The 15,504-nt window shown below is 39.0% G+C and overlaps 1 protein-coding gene across 6 annotated transcripts in view; it reads right to left on the reverse strand.

The window, feature by feature from the left end:
• STS (steroid sulfatase) overlaps positions 1 to 15,504 on the reverse strand; it is a 130,524-nt gene that overhangs the window by 87,927 nt on the left and 27,093 nt on the right. For 5 of the 6 annotated variants that reach the window (XM_060769910.2, XM_060769907.2, XM_060769908.2 and 2 more), the window contains 4 exons: positions 14,665 to 14,845; positions 9,111 to 9,232; positions 5,118 to 5,240; positions 4,269 to 4,692 (listed from right to left, as the gene is read on the reverse strand). In XM_060769910.2, the coding sequence (XP_060625893.2) occupies positions 4,269 to 4,692; positions 5,118 to 5,240; positions 9,111 to 9,232; positions 14,665 to 14,810 (815 nt within the window). In that variant the 5' untranslated portion in view covers positions 14,811 to 14,845. Of the gene's footprint in view, positions 1 to 4,268; positions 4,693 to 5,117; positions 5,241 to 9,110; positions 9,233 to 10,671; positions 10,880 to 14,664; positions 14,846 to 15,504 lie in introns of those variants that run through there. The other variant, XM_060769909.2, reaches the window with a different exon arrangement.

The raw sequence follows: 15,504 nt of genomic DNA on the forward strand, positions 1-15,504 counted from the left end.
GATATCATCCATTGTGTACAAGAGAAATGGGTAGCCAGGCCTGCTACATTCACATTAGCCTCTATACATGATATAGAAATCTACCAGAATAGGATAGGAAGAAAGAGAGGAACTCTTCCTTTACTTTTGTTTTCCTTTTAGAAAGGTGAGCACTAGGTACTAATAGGCAGCATAGCTAGTAAAATACTGTGTGAACCCCCATCATGGAGTCTCATAGCATCATAGAATCATCGAGTTGGAAGAGACCTTGTGGACCAACCACACTGCCAAGAAGCAGGAAAATAACATTCAAAGCACTCACAACAGATGGCTATCCAGCCTCTGTTTAAAAGCCTCCAAAGAAGGAACCTCCACCACATTCCAGAGCAGAGAGAGAGTTCCAGTGCTGAATAAAGATGATGAACAGGACCGGGCCCAGGACGGAAGCCTGCTTATGATACTCCACTCGTCACGTCTTCCCAGGATGAAGAGGAAGCATTGGGGAGAATCACCCTTTGTGTTTGTTCGCTTAACCAATTACAGATCCACCTAACCGTAGTTTTGCCTAGCCCAGATTTGACTAGTTTGTTTGCCAGAAGGTCATGGGGAACCTTGTTGAAGGCCTTACTGAAATCCAGATAAGCTACAACCACAGCATTCCCTGCATTGACCCAGCTTGTAACTCTATCGAAAAAAAAGAGATCAGATTAGTCTGGCCTGGCTTGTTTTTGATCAATCTATGGTGACTGTTAGCAATGACTGCATTTGTTTTTAAGTGTTTGCAGACCACTTCCTTAACAATGTTTTCCAGAATCTTGTCTGGTATCAATGTGAGGCTGATGGTAATTTTTTGGGTCATCCTTCTTTCCCTTTGTAGAGATGTGTTCATTATAAAGTGTTATTTATAATGTTTATTATAGAGTGTTTAATGTACTGTGTTGAAACTGCATTTATGTATTACATTTATTGCCATGGCCTAGCTGTGAGGGATAGGTTGCCATGGTGACAAGACAAGGCAGAAGAGGAGGTGGGCGGAGCTTAAGGAGAAAAAGGTGGGAAAGTGGCAGTTAAGCTCCAGTCCGGTGGAGGAGACCCGGAGAAGAGCAGAGCCAGTTAAGGGCTCTGGGAAATAGCAGAGTCAAGAAAGGACTCTGGGGAAAAGTAGTTTAGTCCGGTGGAGGAGACCCGGAGAAGAGCAGAGCCAGTTAGTTAGGGCTCTGTTGTGAAGCTGTGAGAATTCAGTAGTTCCTAGAATTTGTGAATATTTCTTCAGCAAGAGAGCTGAAGGTGTTACCTTGTTAGATTACTTAGGTTAAAGAATCTAACAGAGGGGGTTTTAAGGATCGCCAGTAAGGAAAGACTGGTGATCAGTGGTTTGTTCCGAGTATAGGGCAAACAGTGTGGACATTCACAATAGGGAACTCTGGAATAGTATAAGCACTTCACTAAAGAAGGAGTTTGTAGATTTGTAACATTCAGAAGCCTGAAAGTATCTCAAACCAGCCATTTTGTAACATCAAGCCTTGTGCCAAGTTCAAACTCTCAAAACTGCAACAATTACGTTCTGTTAACAATAAAACTTGTTCTCTTTTTATTTCAAACCTGCCTCCTCCATTGCTGTTATGCTTGGTGCATTCCACACTACCAAACTCACCTCACAACACAACTAAAGATAAACAGAGACATAAACCAGCGTCTCTAAACATATTGGTGGCAGCTTAATTGATATTTAAAAGAAGGTTCCTCACAGAATATTGGTGGCATTAAAGAAGATTAATACTTCCTCACATAATTTTTGGTGGCATTTTAGTGAGATTAGCGCTGCTTCTTTACATTTTTGGTTGACAAGCGGTGGGATTAACGCTTCGTTACACCCTTCTTGAAGATAGAGACCACATTTGCCCTCCTCCACTCTGCTGGGACTTGTCCCATTCTCCAAGAACTCTCAAAGACAATTTCCAGTGGTTCTGAAATAACTTTCGATAGTTCCTTCTATACTCTTGGATGTAGTTGATCTGGCCCTGGGGACTTGAATTCATCTAGAGCAGCCAGGCATACCTGGATGACTTGTTTCCCTACTTGGGGTTGGATTGCCCCAAATCTTTCATCCACTCCATGATGCTGAGGTTGAGGACAGCTTTCATTTTATGAGAAGACTGAGAAAAAGAAGGCCTCAGTACGTAGTTCTGCCTTTTCCCTATCCCCTATGTAGTTCTGCCTTTTCTCTATCTGCTATCAGCACTACCCCATCTCCCTGATCAGCATTATCCCATCTCCTGTTTCCCTGATATTCATTTAAGAAAAATACACCATGATATGTTGCAAGCTCTCTGATTTCAGATCCCATACACTCGAAACTCCAGCTCTAAAATTATGGCATCCCAACTGAATGTACTCTACCTATACACTTTCAGGATTGTCTGCTGCTAAGCAGTGATTGGAATAGCAAAACATGAAAATTGTTTTCACAATAGAATCATAGAATCATAGAGTTGGAAGAGACCACATGGGACATCCAGTCCAACCCCTGCCAAGATGCAGGAAAATTGCATTCAAAGCACCCCCGACAGATGGCCATCCAGCCTCTGTTTAAAAGCCTCCAAAAGAAGGAGCCTCCACCACACTCTGGGGCAGAGAGTTCGACTGCTGAACAGCTCTCACAGTCAGGAAGTTTTTCCTAATGTTCAGATGGAATCTCCTTTCTTGTAGTTTGAAGCCATTGTTCCGCATCCTAGTCTCCAGGGCAGCAGAAAACAGGCTTGCTCCCTCCTCCCTATGACTTCCTCTCACAATATAAAACACTAAATAATTTGGAAGGCTTCAAAATAGTTGACAGAAAATGCATAACAACCATTATTTATCACACACAAGACAGCTTATATAGTATGTTGTTCAAATATGATTTGGTATGGGACTTTGGGGGTTTTTTTGGGGGGGGGACTGAAAAGAAGTGGCCAATCATTCCAGGTTTATTAATGATCCACTGGAGGAATATTAATATTTATTTTAACTTCAAATAAGTGAATGCCTTTTAAGGAAGGGGAATAATCTACTGAGCAAATTCCAGAAAGATGGAACTGTAAAATGCACTAGATGTAGTATTAATTAAACTAGCACATGGTCGTAGTATATTTTCACTTTAATTAACTATACATTAAAATAAATGTTTGATACAGGAAATAAATATTTTCAGACTCATAGCACTTCAGATCTCATGTATCAAGGATTGAATCCTGTGCAATGAGGACTAATACAAAAATATAAAAAGCAAGAAAATTTACAGTGCGATTAAAAAAAAGATTTGACGAAGTCATAATAAGAGATTGATTCTATTGAAAGAAAAAGAAAAGAATTAGAAATTATGCATGATCAGAATTTGATGAACTATAAAAAAATTGTTTTTCTTCAGGTGGAGATACACACAAAGTTTTTTAGGCAGGATTTTCTTCAGTTTTGCAAATTTTAGAAAAAAGTCTACTTTGCCTCATATCTGCCCAAAATTTGGTTTGGGATTTAATAATGATGTTTGTTGATGATGATGATGATGATGATGATGATGATGATGATGATGATGATAAACTTTATACCCTGCCACCATCTCCCTAAAGGGGACTCAGGGTGGCTTACATGAGGCCATGCCCATCAATACAGAAACACAATATAACACAAAAACACAACAGAAAATCAGAAAATAAAATAACATAAGATACAAAAATACAAAATGTAAATATACAGCACAACAATATAAAATCAAAACAATAAACCACTAAAAATGAACACAATGGGCAGGGCCGGTACAAAAATTAAAACTTTAAAACACCGGGAGAAAGAGCAGTGTAAAATATCAGGAAGGGGATCCGGGGGATAAGGTAAAAGTTCATTGCACAAACCAGATAATAAAGGGCTTCTGAGGGCATTTTATGCAGAGTTTGGTCAGGGATTATCGTACATTCAGTCATTGAAGGCACATTGGAACAGCCAAGTTTTCAGGCTCCTCCTAAAGATTTCCAGGGTGGGGGCTTGCCTAATATCTCTGGGGAGTGAATTCCAAAGCTGAGGGGCCACCACAGAGAAGGTCCTCTCTCTCGTCCCCAGAAATCGCACTTGTGATGAGTGAGGACAATTTGGCCATAACTGATGTAGCTCTCTACTACCTACAAGAATAACTGATGTTCCAGAAGTCTGTTGTGATGTGGAAGACCTGTAAAACTATTGATAGTTATTCAACATGTCACAATAAGAAATCCATCACAATAGAATTCTAGCAACTTAGAAATGAAAACATCTACCTTCTGATAAATCTTTTGGCTTCTTCTGTAAGCCTTTGGGTGAGGTTCTCGTAGCTCCAGGGCTGCTGGATAATACTGTGATTTCTCATCAAGAAGCAATTCAGATATCGAAAGTTATAGAAGAAGAACAGCAAGATTCCAATTAACACTGCAGCCATTAAGAAGACGAAGCCCAATACTCTGTGAGAAATTCGGAGAAGACCAATATAACGTAAAACCTCCAAGGAGATTAGAGCAATCCCAGTGATCTGTAGTGTTGTAGGAAGATACATTTTAAGCCCCCTTTGAAAAACACTTCCATGCTCAGGTTTGCAGTCTCTGATGTTGTTCACAGGGATTCCATAGAAATAATTAAAGCCATGATTTAGTGGGTGGTGGCAGTAGTCATCTTTACTGTGGCAGTTAATTCCAAGATGCCATTTGCCTAAGGGAAAAGAACCATGTAAGTATTTCAGATGGATATGCAAAATGTAGGTTTACAGACTTCCTACCCCTTTAAAAGAATAAACAAGGACAGGTAACCCCTCTTCTCTTAGTATAGAAATCCCTCGTGACCAATTTGCTGTCACCATACAATTCCCATTCTAGTTAGTGTTCAACGAAGATGAACATTCTCAAAAATGTTTCTGTGGTTTTCCAGACTAGGTATACACTGACCACATGATTCAGCTCTGAAACTGATCTAGAGCTTTCAAAAGAAGCCCGATGTATTTAAAATTGTGCTGTTTACTTGTTTGATATTCCATTTTTCACTTGTGAGCTGTTTTGAAAGACAATTTTCAAATCCCAGAGCAAGAGATACACATCTAATACCAACAAAGCAAACATGTATATATCATCCTGTCTCACCTATAAGAGCTGAGGTGTAACCCTTCTGCTGGAGGAGTGTTGCAAATGTTATTTCTTCAGTAGGCAGTCCACCAGAAGAGGCAGAAAATAAGAATACTCCAACACGATGCAAGCTAGCCATTCCTAAAGGAAACAAGAGTATATTGAAAGATAAACCAGAACAATGTTCATTAATAGACTATTGTGTATCCATGGGTGAGTTTCACTTCATGCAATGTGCACAATATATGGAGAAGAAGTAGTGACAACTTTATTGGTCACTGCTGCAGATAGAGTTGGATGCAGATAAACCTGTCTGTTGAGGGATAACTTACTTACTTACTTTTACTTAGGCGATCCCTCATAGCCCAAGGATGTTGGTCCTCTAAGTGTAGTGTCATGGCATTGGGTCCGTAGGTGGCTGTAGAGCCCTATTCTTGATCCGCATGTTCTCCCGCAGTGAGGACAATGGTTTCCAGGTGGAAGGTGGTCCTGGTCAGGGTTGGCTTGACGCATCTTCCTCTTGGCACATTTCTCCCTTTCACCCTCTATTCAAGCCTCTTTGAATTCCACGGCACTGGTCACAGCTGCCCTCCAGTTGGAGTGCTCAAGGGCCAGGGCTTCCCTGTTCTCGGTGTCTATGCCACAGTTTATATGGCTTTAAGACCATCCTTAAATCTTTTTTTTTTTCCTGTCCACCAATATTACATTTTCCATTCTTGAGTTAGGAGTATAGTGACTGCTTTGAGAGGTGGTGATTGGATGTTCGGACAACATGGCCAGTGAAGCAGATTTGGTGGCATAGGAGCATCGCTTGAGCGTTGGTGGTCTTTGCTTCTTCCAGCATGCTGACATTTGTCCGCCTGTCTTCCCAAGAGATTTGCAGGATTTTTCAGAGGCAACGATAATGGAATCATTCAAAGAGTTGATGGATAAACCCAATCCTCCACCCAATTCTGTAGCCCTTTGGATCCACATGATCAAAAGTCCCCTGTGTGGTCCTCCTGCCAAGGGTGTCTGGCTCAACTGAGGAAAATTCCTTCAGCCCTGCACATCTGACATTGTTCAAGGGAAAGTTAATGCTACCCAGTGCCTGAGAGATACAGGAAAAAAAAGATATTCTAGACAAGGAACTCAAGCCACCCCTCCCCCCCCCAAAAAAAAATACTAGTGTCAAAAAGAACCAACAGAACCTAATAGGTTGCATGTCAAAGCCTGACAAAAGTACATGAAATCACCATGACAGGGGGAGGCCAAGTGGTATGATGAACTAGAGATGACTGATAAGTGTCTGAGAGAGCAGCAATTTCAACTGGAGTGAAGCCCTCCAGTCAGAATGCACTACCCAGTGATTTAAATCTCTGGTTCAGATTCATTGACTGACAGTTCCTGTTTGCCCTCCAGAGCTATGCCAAGCCACTGTGCTTCATGCATAAAAGAAACCATTACCAGAGGAACCAACAGTGCTCCACTCCTGTCCTGGACCACAAAAATGCTGTTTTATGGTGGCACAGCAGGTTAAACTGCTGAGTTGCTGAACTTGCTGACTGAAAGGTTGGCAGTTCAAATCCGGGGAGTGGTATGAGCTCCTGCTGTTAGGCCCAGCTTCTGCCAACCTAGCAGTTTGAAAACATGTCGATGTGAATAGATCAATAGGTACTGCTTCTGCAGGAAGGTAATGGCTCTCCATGCAGTCATGCCGGCCACATAACCTTGGACAAAAGCAGCTCTTCGGCTTAGAAATGGAAATGAGCACCGGCCCCTCAGAGTTGGACTCAACTTGACTTAATTTCAAGGAGAAATCTTTACCTTTTATGCAGAATAAGTTTTTGATAGAATAGAGAACTTGTAGTACTTGAATACTTTCTCACTGTGAGAAAAAAATTCCTAAAATCACTAGTTACTTCTTTCAAGGACAAAGAAGGTCCAATTATAAATCTGATAACACAACTTCAAGTGTGATTTTGTTAACGTTTATTAATTATGTAAAAAGAGATTTATTGTTCTGTAGACAAATGTAAGTAATAACATAAACTTCCCACATTTTCATCATGGAGTTAATAAGGGTTGTTATAAAATCTGCAAGATTTATTTATTTTTTGTCGTGTCAGGAGCAAGTCGCTTCTGGTGTGAGAGAATTGGCCGTTTGCAAGGACATTGCCCAGGGGACGCCTGGATGATTTGATGTTTTTTATCATCCTTGTGGGAGGCTTCTCTCATGTCCCCGCATGAAGAGCTGGAGCTGATAGAGGGAGCTCATCCGCCTCTCCCTGGATTCGAACCTGCGACCTGTCGGTCTTCAGTCCTGCTGGCACAGGGGTTTAACCCACTGCGCCACCGGGGGCTCTAGATGATATAATCTGCAAGATGATATAATCAAAAGTGCCATACCAATGACATCGGTGAAAATTATTTTTAGTGTGTCTAAATCAAGTTTGTCTTTGTTTCTACTTAAACATTTCACCAGACAATCCTCATATTTTTAGGAAGACTGTTTCCTCAACATCATCATGCCTTCAGTTATTTAGTTTCAAATTTATTCTTTTCTTCATTTTGGATGGTATATAAAAATATGAAAGTACAGGAATGATGTTGTTGCTGCTGCTGTCAAAGTTATTGCTGACGTATGCCTTCAATTTTTTTTCTAGCTTATGATAACTGTAATACAAACTTTTCACAAGGTTTCCCCAGCAATATTTGTTTAGATGGGGTTTTCTATCATTCTCCTCTGATGCTGAAAGAATATGACTCAAGATAACTGAGTGGTTTTCTATGGCAAAATGGGGAGCTGAATCCTGATTTCTCTGTATCCTAATCCAACACACAAACAACTATATAATGAAGGCTCTAAATGAATACAAAAAAACATAATGAAGTTTGTAAACAACATACCTTAAAAGTGCTTAACTGACACTTTTGCTGTAAACAGATCAAAGAAACCCCTGCATCAGCGAAACTTCTTTCAATCTCCTAGGCATTACTGGCTATACGAAATATTCATATTCATATTTACTTTTGGTAGAGTACAGAGCACCAGTGACAAGGAAATATGTTCTACACTAAAATGTCAGCTCAGATACGAGCATTGCAAGCCTACCTATGCATATCTGTTCAGAAGAAATTCCTTTTTTCCAATAGAACTTACATGGGTATCTAGCTTTAATATCTTCAATATTTATATTAGTACATATTTTAAAGAACACGTCAAGCTAAATTATGATTCTTATTTGTAATAATTTAAACAGACTGCGAAGGAAGATTGATGCTTTTGAGCTGTGGTGTTGGAGGAAAGTTCTGAGAGTGCCTTGGACTGCGAGAAGATCCAACCAGTCCATCCTCCAGGAAATAAAGCCCGACTGCTCATTGGAGGGAAGGATACTAGAGACAAAGTTGAAGTACTTTGGCCACATCATGAGGAGACAGGTAAGCCTAGAGAAGACAATTGTGCTGGGGAAAGTGGAAGGTAAAAGGAAGAGGGGCCGACCAAGGGCAAGATGGATGGATGGCATCCTTGAAGTGATGGACTGACCTTGAAGGAGCTGAGGGTGGTGACGGCCGACAGGGAGCTCTGGCGTGGGCTGGTCCATGAGGTCTCGAAGAGTCGGAGACGACTGAACAAATGAACAACAACAAAACAGACTGCTCTGAAAATTGGATACTGCTCTGACATGAAAGAACAGAGTCAAGACATCACATAGTGTGCATTCTTTCCTTCCTTTCTATATTTCTTTTTTACTTTTTCTTAGACACATTACCTTAGGTAAGAAGCCATGGCACATGCTGATGGAGGTGATACATTACAAAAGAATTTGGCAAAAGGAGGGGAACTAAAGTATGTAATTTTTTTAACTGCCAAGGCTAACCAACTTATCTACTTGGTTGAAGAAAATACCATGTTGTAGCACCACTTAGAACAAGGGATTATGTCAATATAATTAGAAACATTCATACATTTTGAAAAGCAATTTTAATTACAAATCACAAGAACAAAGAAGCAGTAAGAACATATTTTACCTGATCTGATAGGATACCGTCCTGTCAAGAAAGCTGCTCTGCTGGGTGTGCACAGTGGTGCAGCAGCTATATGCTGAGTCAGCTTTACTCCTCTTTTAGCTAACTTATCGATATTGGGAGTTCTGATGAGAAGAAAGCAAACAGTATTTTAATGAAATGCGTAGTATAGGAATGAACCAGATTATTATTTTTCTGATTTTTACAATGTATACACTTCATGCACAACAAAATTATGGAACTGGATTGCCAAATCATCCATTCAGTAGAGTATGCCTATAGCTTTCCAAATCACTGGGATTTGTTTTACCTAATTGTGGTCAGCCACGGCCTTCAATAAAATGTTTAGTCAGCAACTATAAATTCTGTAGCCAAAGTCAACAGATAAAAAGCTTTAATGGAAGTGTGCCTCAATTATGATAATACAAATTAAGCGAAATGTATCCAGTAAATACGATTCTGAAGCAACACGTTCTTTTCTGAATGCATGCCTGCTTGAAATGAAAGTCTCACATGCTAGTTCTGCCCTAAAGCTCTTTGTGCACTGGCCAGAATTTGAACAATGATACATTTTCTGATGACAACTCCCACTAACTGCTTATCAGCATGGAAGTAACTTTTACAGACTCTAAAGTGGAAGCTACTGTTCCCCTTACATCTCTCAACTTGCCATGTTGCATGGTGCTTTTTAAAGGAGCAATGTCTTCACACTCTCTTGAATAGAATTAGAATGTTCCATGATCAGGAACTCAGCTTTATTATAGAAAGTCTTGAAGACTTTCTTTGGAAACTACAGTTGGCCAGGTTTGGTTATACATACTTTTAGCCAGCTGTAGTACTTTGCATTATGAAAATATAAATTAACCGTGTTGAAACAGCAGCAATATTTTCTGGTTCATTTCTTGACATAAATTGAAGTTTCAGTGACTTCCTTTAAACTACTGCACAGTCACAAATGGGACACAGGGCTTTCCATACACATTTTATAATGCATGTGTAAACAGTGGATTTCATGTTGGAAAGGTGATTGATGAATCCATTTAAGGTTTTAGTCCAAACTCTATCCCTAAAATATACTTGAATAGTCCCTTTAACATTTAGGATAAAAGTTAGAAAAGTTCTCAACTTTACTGATGTAAGAGTCAATAGGCCCCACTCTGTTTTATGTAACCAAGCAGTTTTGGAAATAACAGTAAACCCTCCATGTGCATGGATTCTACATCTATAGATTCAATAAACCATGACTCAAAAATATTCCAATAAAATTCTGAAAAGCAAATTTTCAGTTTGCCATTTTTTTTTACAAGGGACACAATTTTACTACAAAATTGTATATAGCGGGATTTGAGTATCAACTGATTTTGATATCTGTGGGATCATGGAAGCAAACTCCATCAAATATCAAGAGCCCACTGTTTACTATTGATTGAATAGAAATGTAATATATCTCAGCACAGGGAGGAAATTACATTTATGCCTTCTTAGTTTGCTTTTCCAGATTGATCAGTGTACAGCTTCAAGATCCCTACTCTTCTTACTTATGTTCGCAACAGTGATAGCCCACCTGTTGAACACATTCATAGAAATGTTTGCTTGGTGTTCTCTTGCTCAGTTTTCCTGAGGATTATCTTCTTATTCTTTCCAGACCTTTTGCCTTTCTGTTGTGCTGCCTCACAGCATTCTTTTCTGATGCTCTTCTGATTAAGATAAACTCAAAAGCTTCAACACTTTTGTGGTATTTTGGCTGCTCTTTGTAAAGATATGCTGTGCACCTGTAGATTTAGATATTTTTCTTGTCATGTACCAATAAAACCATTTTCATTCTATTTAATTTCATTGTTGTTTTCTTCTTGTTTTATTAATTAACTGATGTAGAAGTGTCTACACTGAAAGGCAGTGTATGCAGGCTGAAATGAAATATATTATAAAAGCTACACCATTCTATATACACAACCATTCTGAATGTAATTTACTTTTGAGCAGGTTTGCACAGGACTGTATTAATAAATCTAGCAGACACCTGTAGGAAAATCCAGTGTGAAATATTTGATAGGGGTCTTCGTTTGTAAATGAATCAAGCACTAAACCACAAAATCATAATTTAGTACACACTTTTGGGACCTAGTTTAAGTTAATCTATCACATGAATTTTTATTTTGTTGGGGGTTTTTTGTTTGTTTGTTTTTAAAAACAAAACAAAAACATTAGTATTGGTGATGAACAAAATAAACAATTGAATTGTTCATTGTTCTTTATGGCTAATTTTATAAAACTAGCTAAAACCCTGTCCATTAAAATAATTTATAGCCTCTGTACATACTAGTGCAGGCCATGATCTTAAGCATTTTGATAGCACACTAGTGTTATGGGAACATGCAACAGTAGCAGCAGCAGAGACAATGGCACAAAGAGCCTGCCAAATCCATGCTACATATCTCAAATGCTGTTCACTAGTAGCAGTAATGGGGAAATGACCAATCTTAGAGGAAAGATGGGTATCTTAAACAATTGCTCTTGCAAGCCAAAGGGCATCCAAGGGCTTGTTGACACTTGTCCAAAACCTTGCATCACAACAGAAGTTGCTCCTGGATGTCCAAACCATAATTCCAGGGACTTCAAGACCGTAAGAGAGGGTAAAAGAGAGTGCATGTGGACAGCTGGACCAGCTCTAATGTGAATTGGTGTATGGTGTACATGGCCTAGCACCAACATTCTCTTTTTCCTGTGTTCGACAACACAGGGGAAAGGGGACAGATTGGGCCTGCATTGTCCTCCGTCACCATAGCAGATGGTCACCCTCCTTCTCCTGCTTCTATGGGCACTTTTGCTAATGTCAATGGCCAGAAGTTCTCCCAAGTTCCAAGGTGGTTCAGAAGCAGAGTATTGTCGGAACTAGGACACTAGGAAACATCCAACGTAAATGATAGTTCAATGAGGCCGAAGTCTTACTGTACTGTCTGGACTATGCCCCAACACATTGCAGGATGGACATACTGTAGCTGCCCCTAATATCAGTATGGAATATTGTTACTCTAGACTGTCTCAGATTCTAGAATGCATGTAGATGTACTCTTAGCAGCATATTCCAGAGTATTGTTGGAACTAGGACACTTCTCAGATATTCAAGAAACAAGTGGCACAAAGTTGGCAGCCTCATCCCCTCAGTGCTCTTGCTTCCAATTGTTTCTTCTTTCTCTTGGACCCTGTGTTGTCCCCACCTAGTTACTATTTCCTCCTTTCACCATTGTTATAATGATACTAGAAAACACATTTATGAGTAAGCACCATTCAAAACATTGCTACTCGGTATAATATAGCATTACTGTGGAAAATGCAACATCCTATTCTCAACTGAACAACTGAATCCCTGTTTTCTGGAGTATTACTAAATCAATAAGTAGCACGATGGCCTAACATCATGTCAATTAAGGGAATGTGGTAATTTAACTACTTCATTCTAGGCTTTCTGCAATGTAAAATGAAAGGAACACTTTATATTTTATATTTAGGTAAAGCTAAGGGTTTCCCCTGACAAATCTAGTCGTGTCCAACTCTGGGTGGTGGTGCTCATTTCCATTTCTAAGCTGAAGAGCTGATGTTATCTGTAGACACCCCCAAGGTCATGTGGCCAGCATGACTGTATGGAGCACTGTAACCTTCCTGCAGAAGTGGTACCTATCGATCTACTCACATTTGCATGTTTTCAAACCACTAGGTTGGCAGAAGCTGGGCCTAACACTGGGAGCTCACCCCATTCTCCGGATTCTAACCACCAACCTTTCGGTCAGCAATTTCAGCAGCTCAGCAGTTTAACCTGCTGTGCCCCCTGGGGGCTAATTTTATATTTATTCCTTGTATTGTCGAATGCTTTCATGGCTGGAATCACTAGGTTCTTGTGGGTTTTTTCGGGCTATATGGCCATGTTCTCGAGGCATTTCTCCTGACGTTTCGCCTGCATCTATGGCAAGCATCCTCAGAGGTGAGGTCTATTGGAACTGTTGGAACTTTATTCCTTACTTTTTGTCTCAGTAGATACAAAATCCTAAATTCATATTTTGGTACTTAACAAAGATGTTCCATGTGGTGCCAAAAGCAGTTCACAACCTATAATCCATAAATAAGTCATAATCCTTGTTCAAATGGTACAGGATGACCATGAAGTAGATGTGGCAAGATACAAACTTCATTGGCCAGTATTGTATTTCCTCATATTTTTACCTGACTCTTAGGTTTCTTGCAATTCTGTGAAACTCATCTCTTTATGCAGACTTTCAAGAGCTAGGAATTGCTGAATCTTTGACATTGCTTCTGAAGTTCATGCTTTGAAATACCATGGCCTGATTTTTAACCTTTTTTTTTACCTTTAAAATGTTTTTTCAAGATATATTAAATAGAGACTTGTGTATGATAAGAATGGCAGAGTTAATAAATTTTTAAAATGAATGTAAATAAAATTCATTATCTTCTCTCTAAGACTATACATTAGATTGCTAATGCATTTGATTTATCAAGTAGAATCTGTACATATACTGAAGGAGATCAGAGCACACTTTGTTCTATTTTTACTTTTTATTATTATTTACTGCATTTTTATACCGCCTTTCTCAGCCAAAGGCGACTCGTTTGGGGCAGGGGATTGGATGACAACTACACAAGTGGCTAATCATGTTGCATGAAGGATTCTGGGAGAGTCCAAAAACAACTCTTCCAAACTCTAATGAGAGGTTTCTTCAAAGTTGAGGCCAATCCTTCCACAGGCAGGAACTAAAAGGCATCACTATGTTAGTATGCAAAGGGATCTTGTAGCATATTAGAGACTAAGATCCTTTCCAGACAGGCCCTATATCCCAAGATCTGATCCCAGGTTTTCTGCTTTAAACTGGATCATATGAGTCTGCGCTGACAGATAATCTGGGATAAATAGAAAACCTGGGATCAGATCCTGGGATATAGGGCCTGTCTGGAAGTGCTATCATCCCCCTCCCACACAGCCATAAAATCCAGATTATCAAATCAGATAATCCAGATTATCTGCTTTGAACTGTATTAAATGAGTCTACACTACCATATACTTGAGTTCAATGCAGATAATATGGATTTTATATGTGGCAGTGTAGAAGGGGCCTAACTTAAAGCATAGAGTTGGTAGCATATGCTTTCATATATGGATCTGAAGAAGGAAATTAGTCTATAAAACTTTATGCTACCAACTATTTTTATGCGAGTCTCTAATGTAATGCAAAATATCTTTGCCTACTTATTTCCAATTGCATAAGAAATAGAATAAGAGCAAACAACGCAGTTTTGAATTTTTCAGTGTTTCACTTTTGAATTTTTCAAGAGTAAGGCCCCTTCTACATTGCCATATAATCCAGTTTAAAGCAGATAATCTCAATGTTATATGGCAGGGTAAGAGGGGCCTCAGTTATTTGTCATTGCACTATTCCATGGTATGGAAGTGGTAGAGTTGCAGTCTAAAATGTCACTAAAGATAAACCATTTTAGAGAATTTATTTAAACACATCAGTTTCATAGATCACCAGAAGTTAAACCAAACCTTAGAGTTGTATTTCCATAACATCCCAAGTCTCCAATACCCAGGTCATCAGCCATGAATAGAATAATGTTGGGCTTTGTAATGTTTTTGCTTGTAGCAATGCTTGTTAGCCATAGAAAAAGCATCAAACGTAAAAGGATCATCATTCTCCTGTTTTAAGGTGAGATTCTTTTAAAGAGACCTGTTTTATAAAAGAATGACATTCAATGAATTAATGTTAAAGGAGAGCAATGTTCTTCATGGCTTGGACAATGATTCAGATTATCACAGTTTATAAGTAGAACTTGGTATTTCACATGTTTAAAGATACACAATATCCACACGATGAATACATAAATATATTAATATAGATATTTACCAAGAAATAAAATGTGGTTATCAAGCAATGGGAGCATACCTTTCATATATTTGGTTATAAATATAATAAAACTTTATTTATATCCTGCCCTATCTCCCCGTAGGGACTCAGGGAAGTTACATTCAATAAAGTCAGAGGCATTTGTGCTAGAATTTCATTCTTTACAAAACACACATCCACAGAATAAGTTAAATTCCAATCGGAAATCATAACATAAAAGTGTTCAAGTTGTTTTGCACTTTCAAAAAGACAGTGGTAAAAAGAACAGGGAAGGGAGCAATGGTGACTTAACCCATGGTTTAAAAGTTTGATCTCATTTTAGGATTTCCAATATTTCCCACTGCACCTATTGTTTTACCCTTTGCTATGATGAAAAAAGCTGAAAAACATGATGGTGTGTACTCCTTTCTTTAATTGTATTTAGTTCTAACATGTATTATCTGTCTATAGATTTTGAACTTGGTTTTGAACTAGGAAATCAA

Source organism: Anolis sagrei, chromosome 3 (genome assembly GCF_037176765.1).
Source record: "Anolis sagrei isolate rAnoSag1 chromosome 3, rAnoSag1.mat, whole genome shotgun sequence".
Taxonomy (NCBI): domain Eukaryota; kingdom Metazoa; phylum Chordata; class Lepidosauria; order Squamata; family Dactyloidae; genus Anolis; species Anolis sagrei.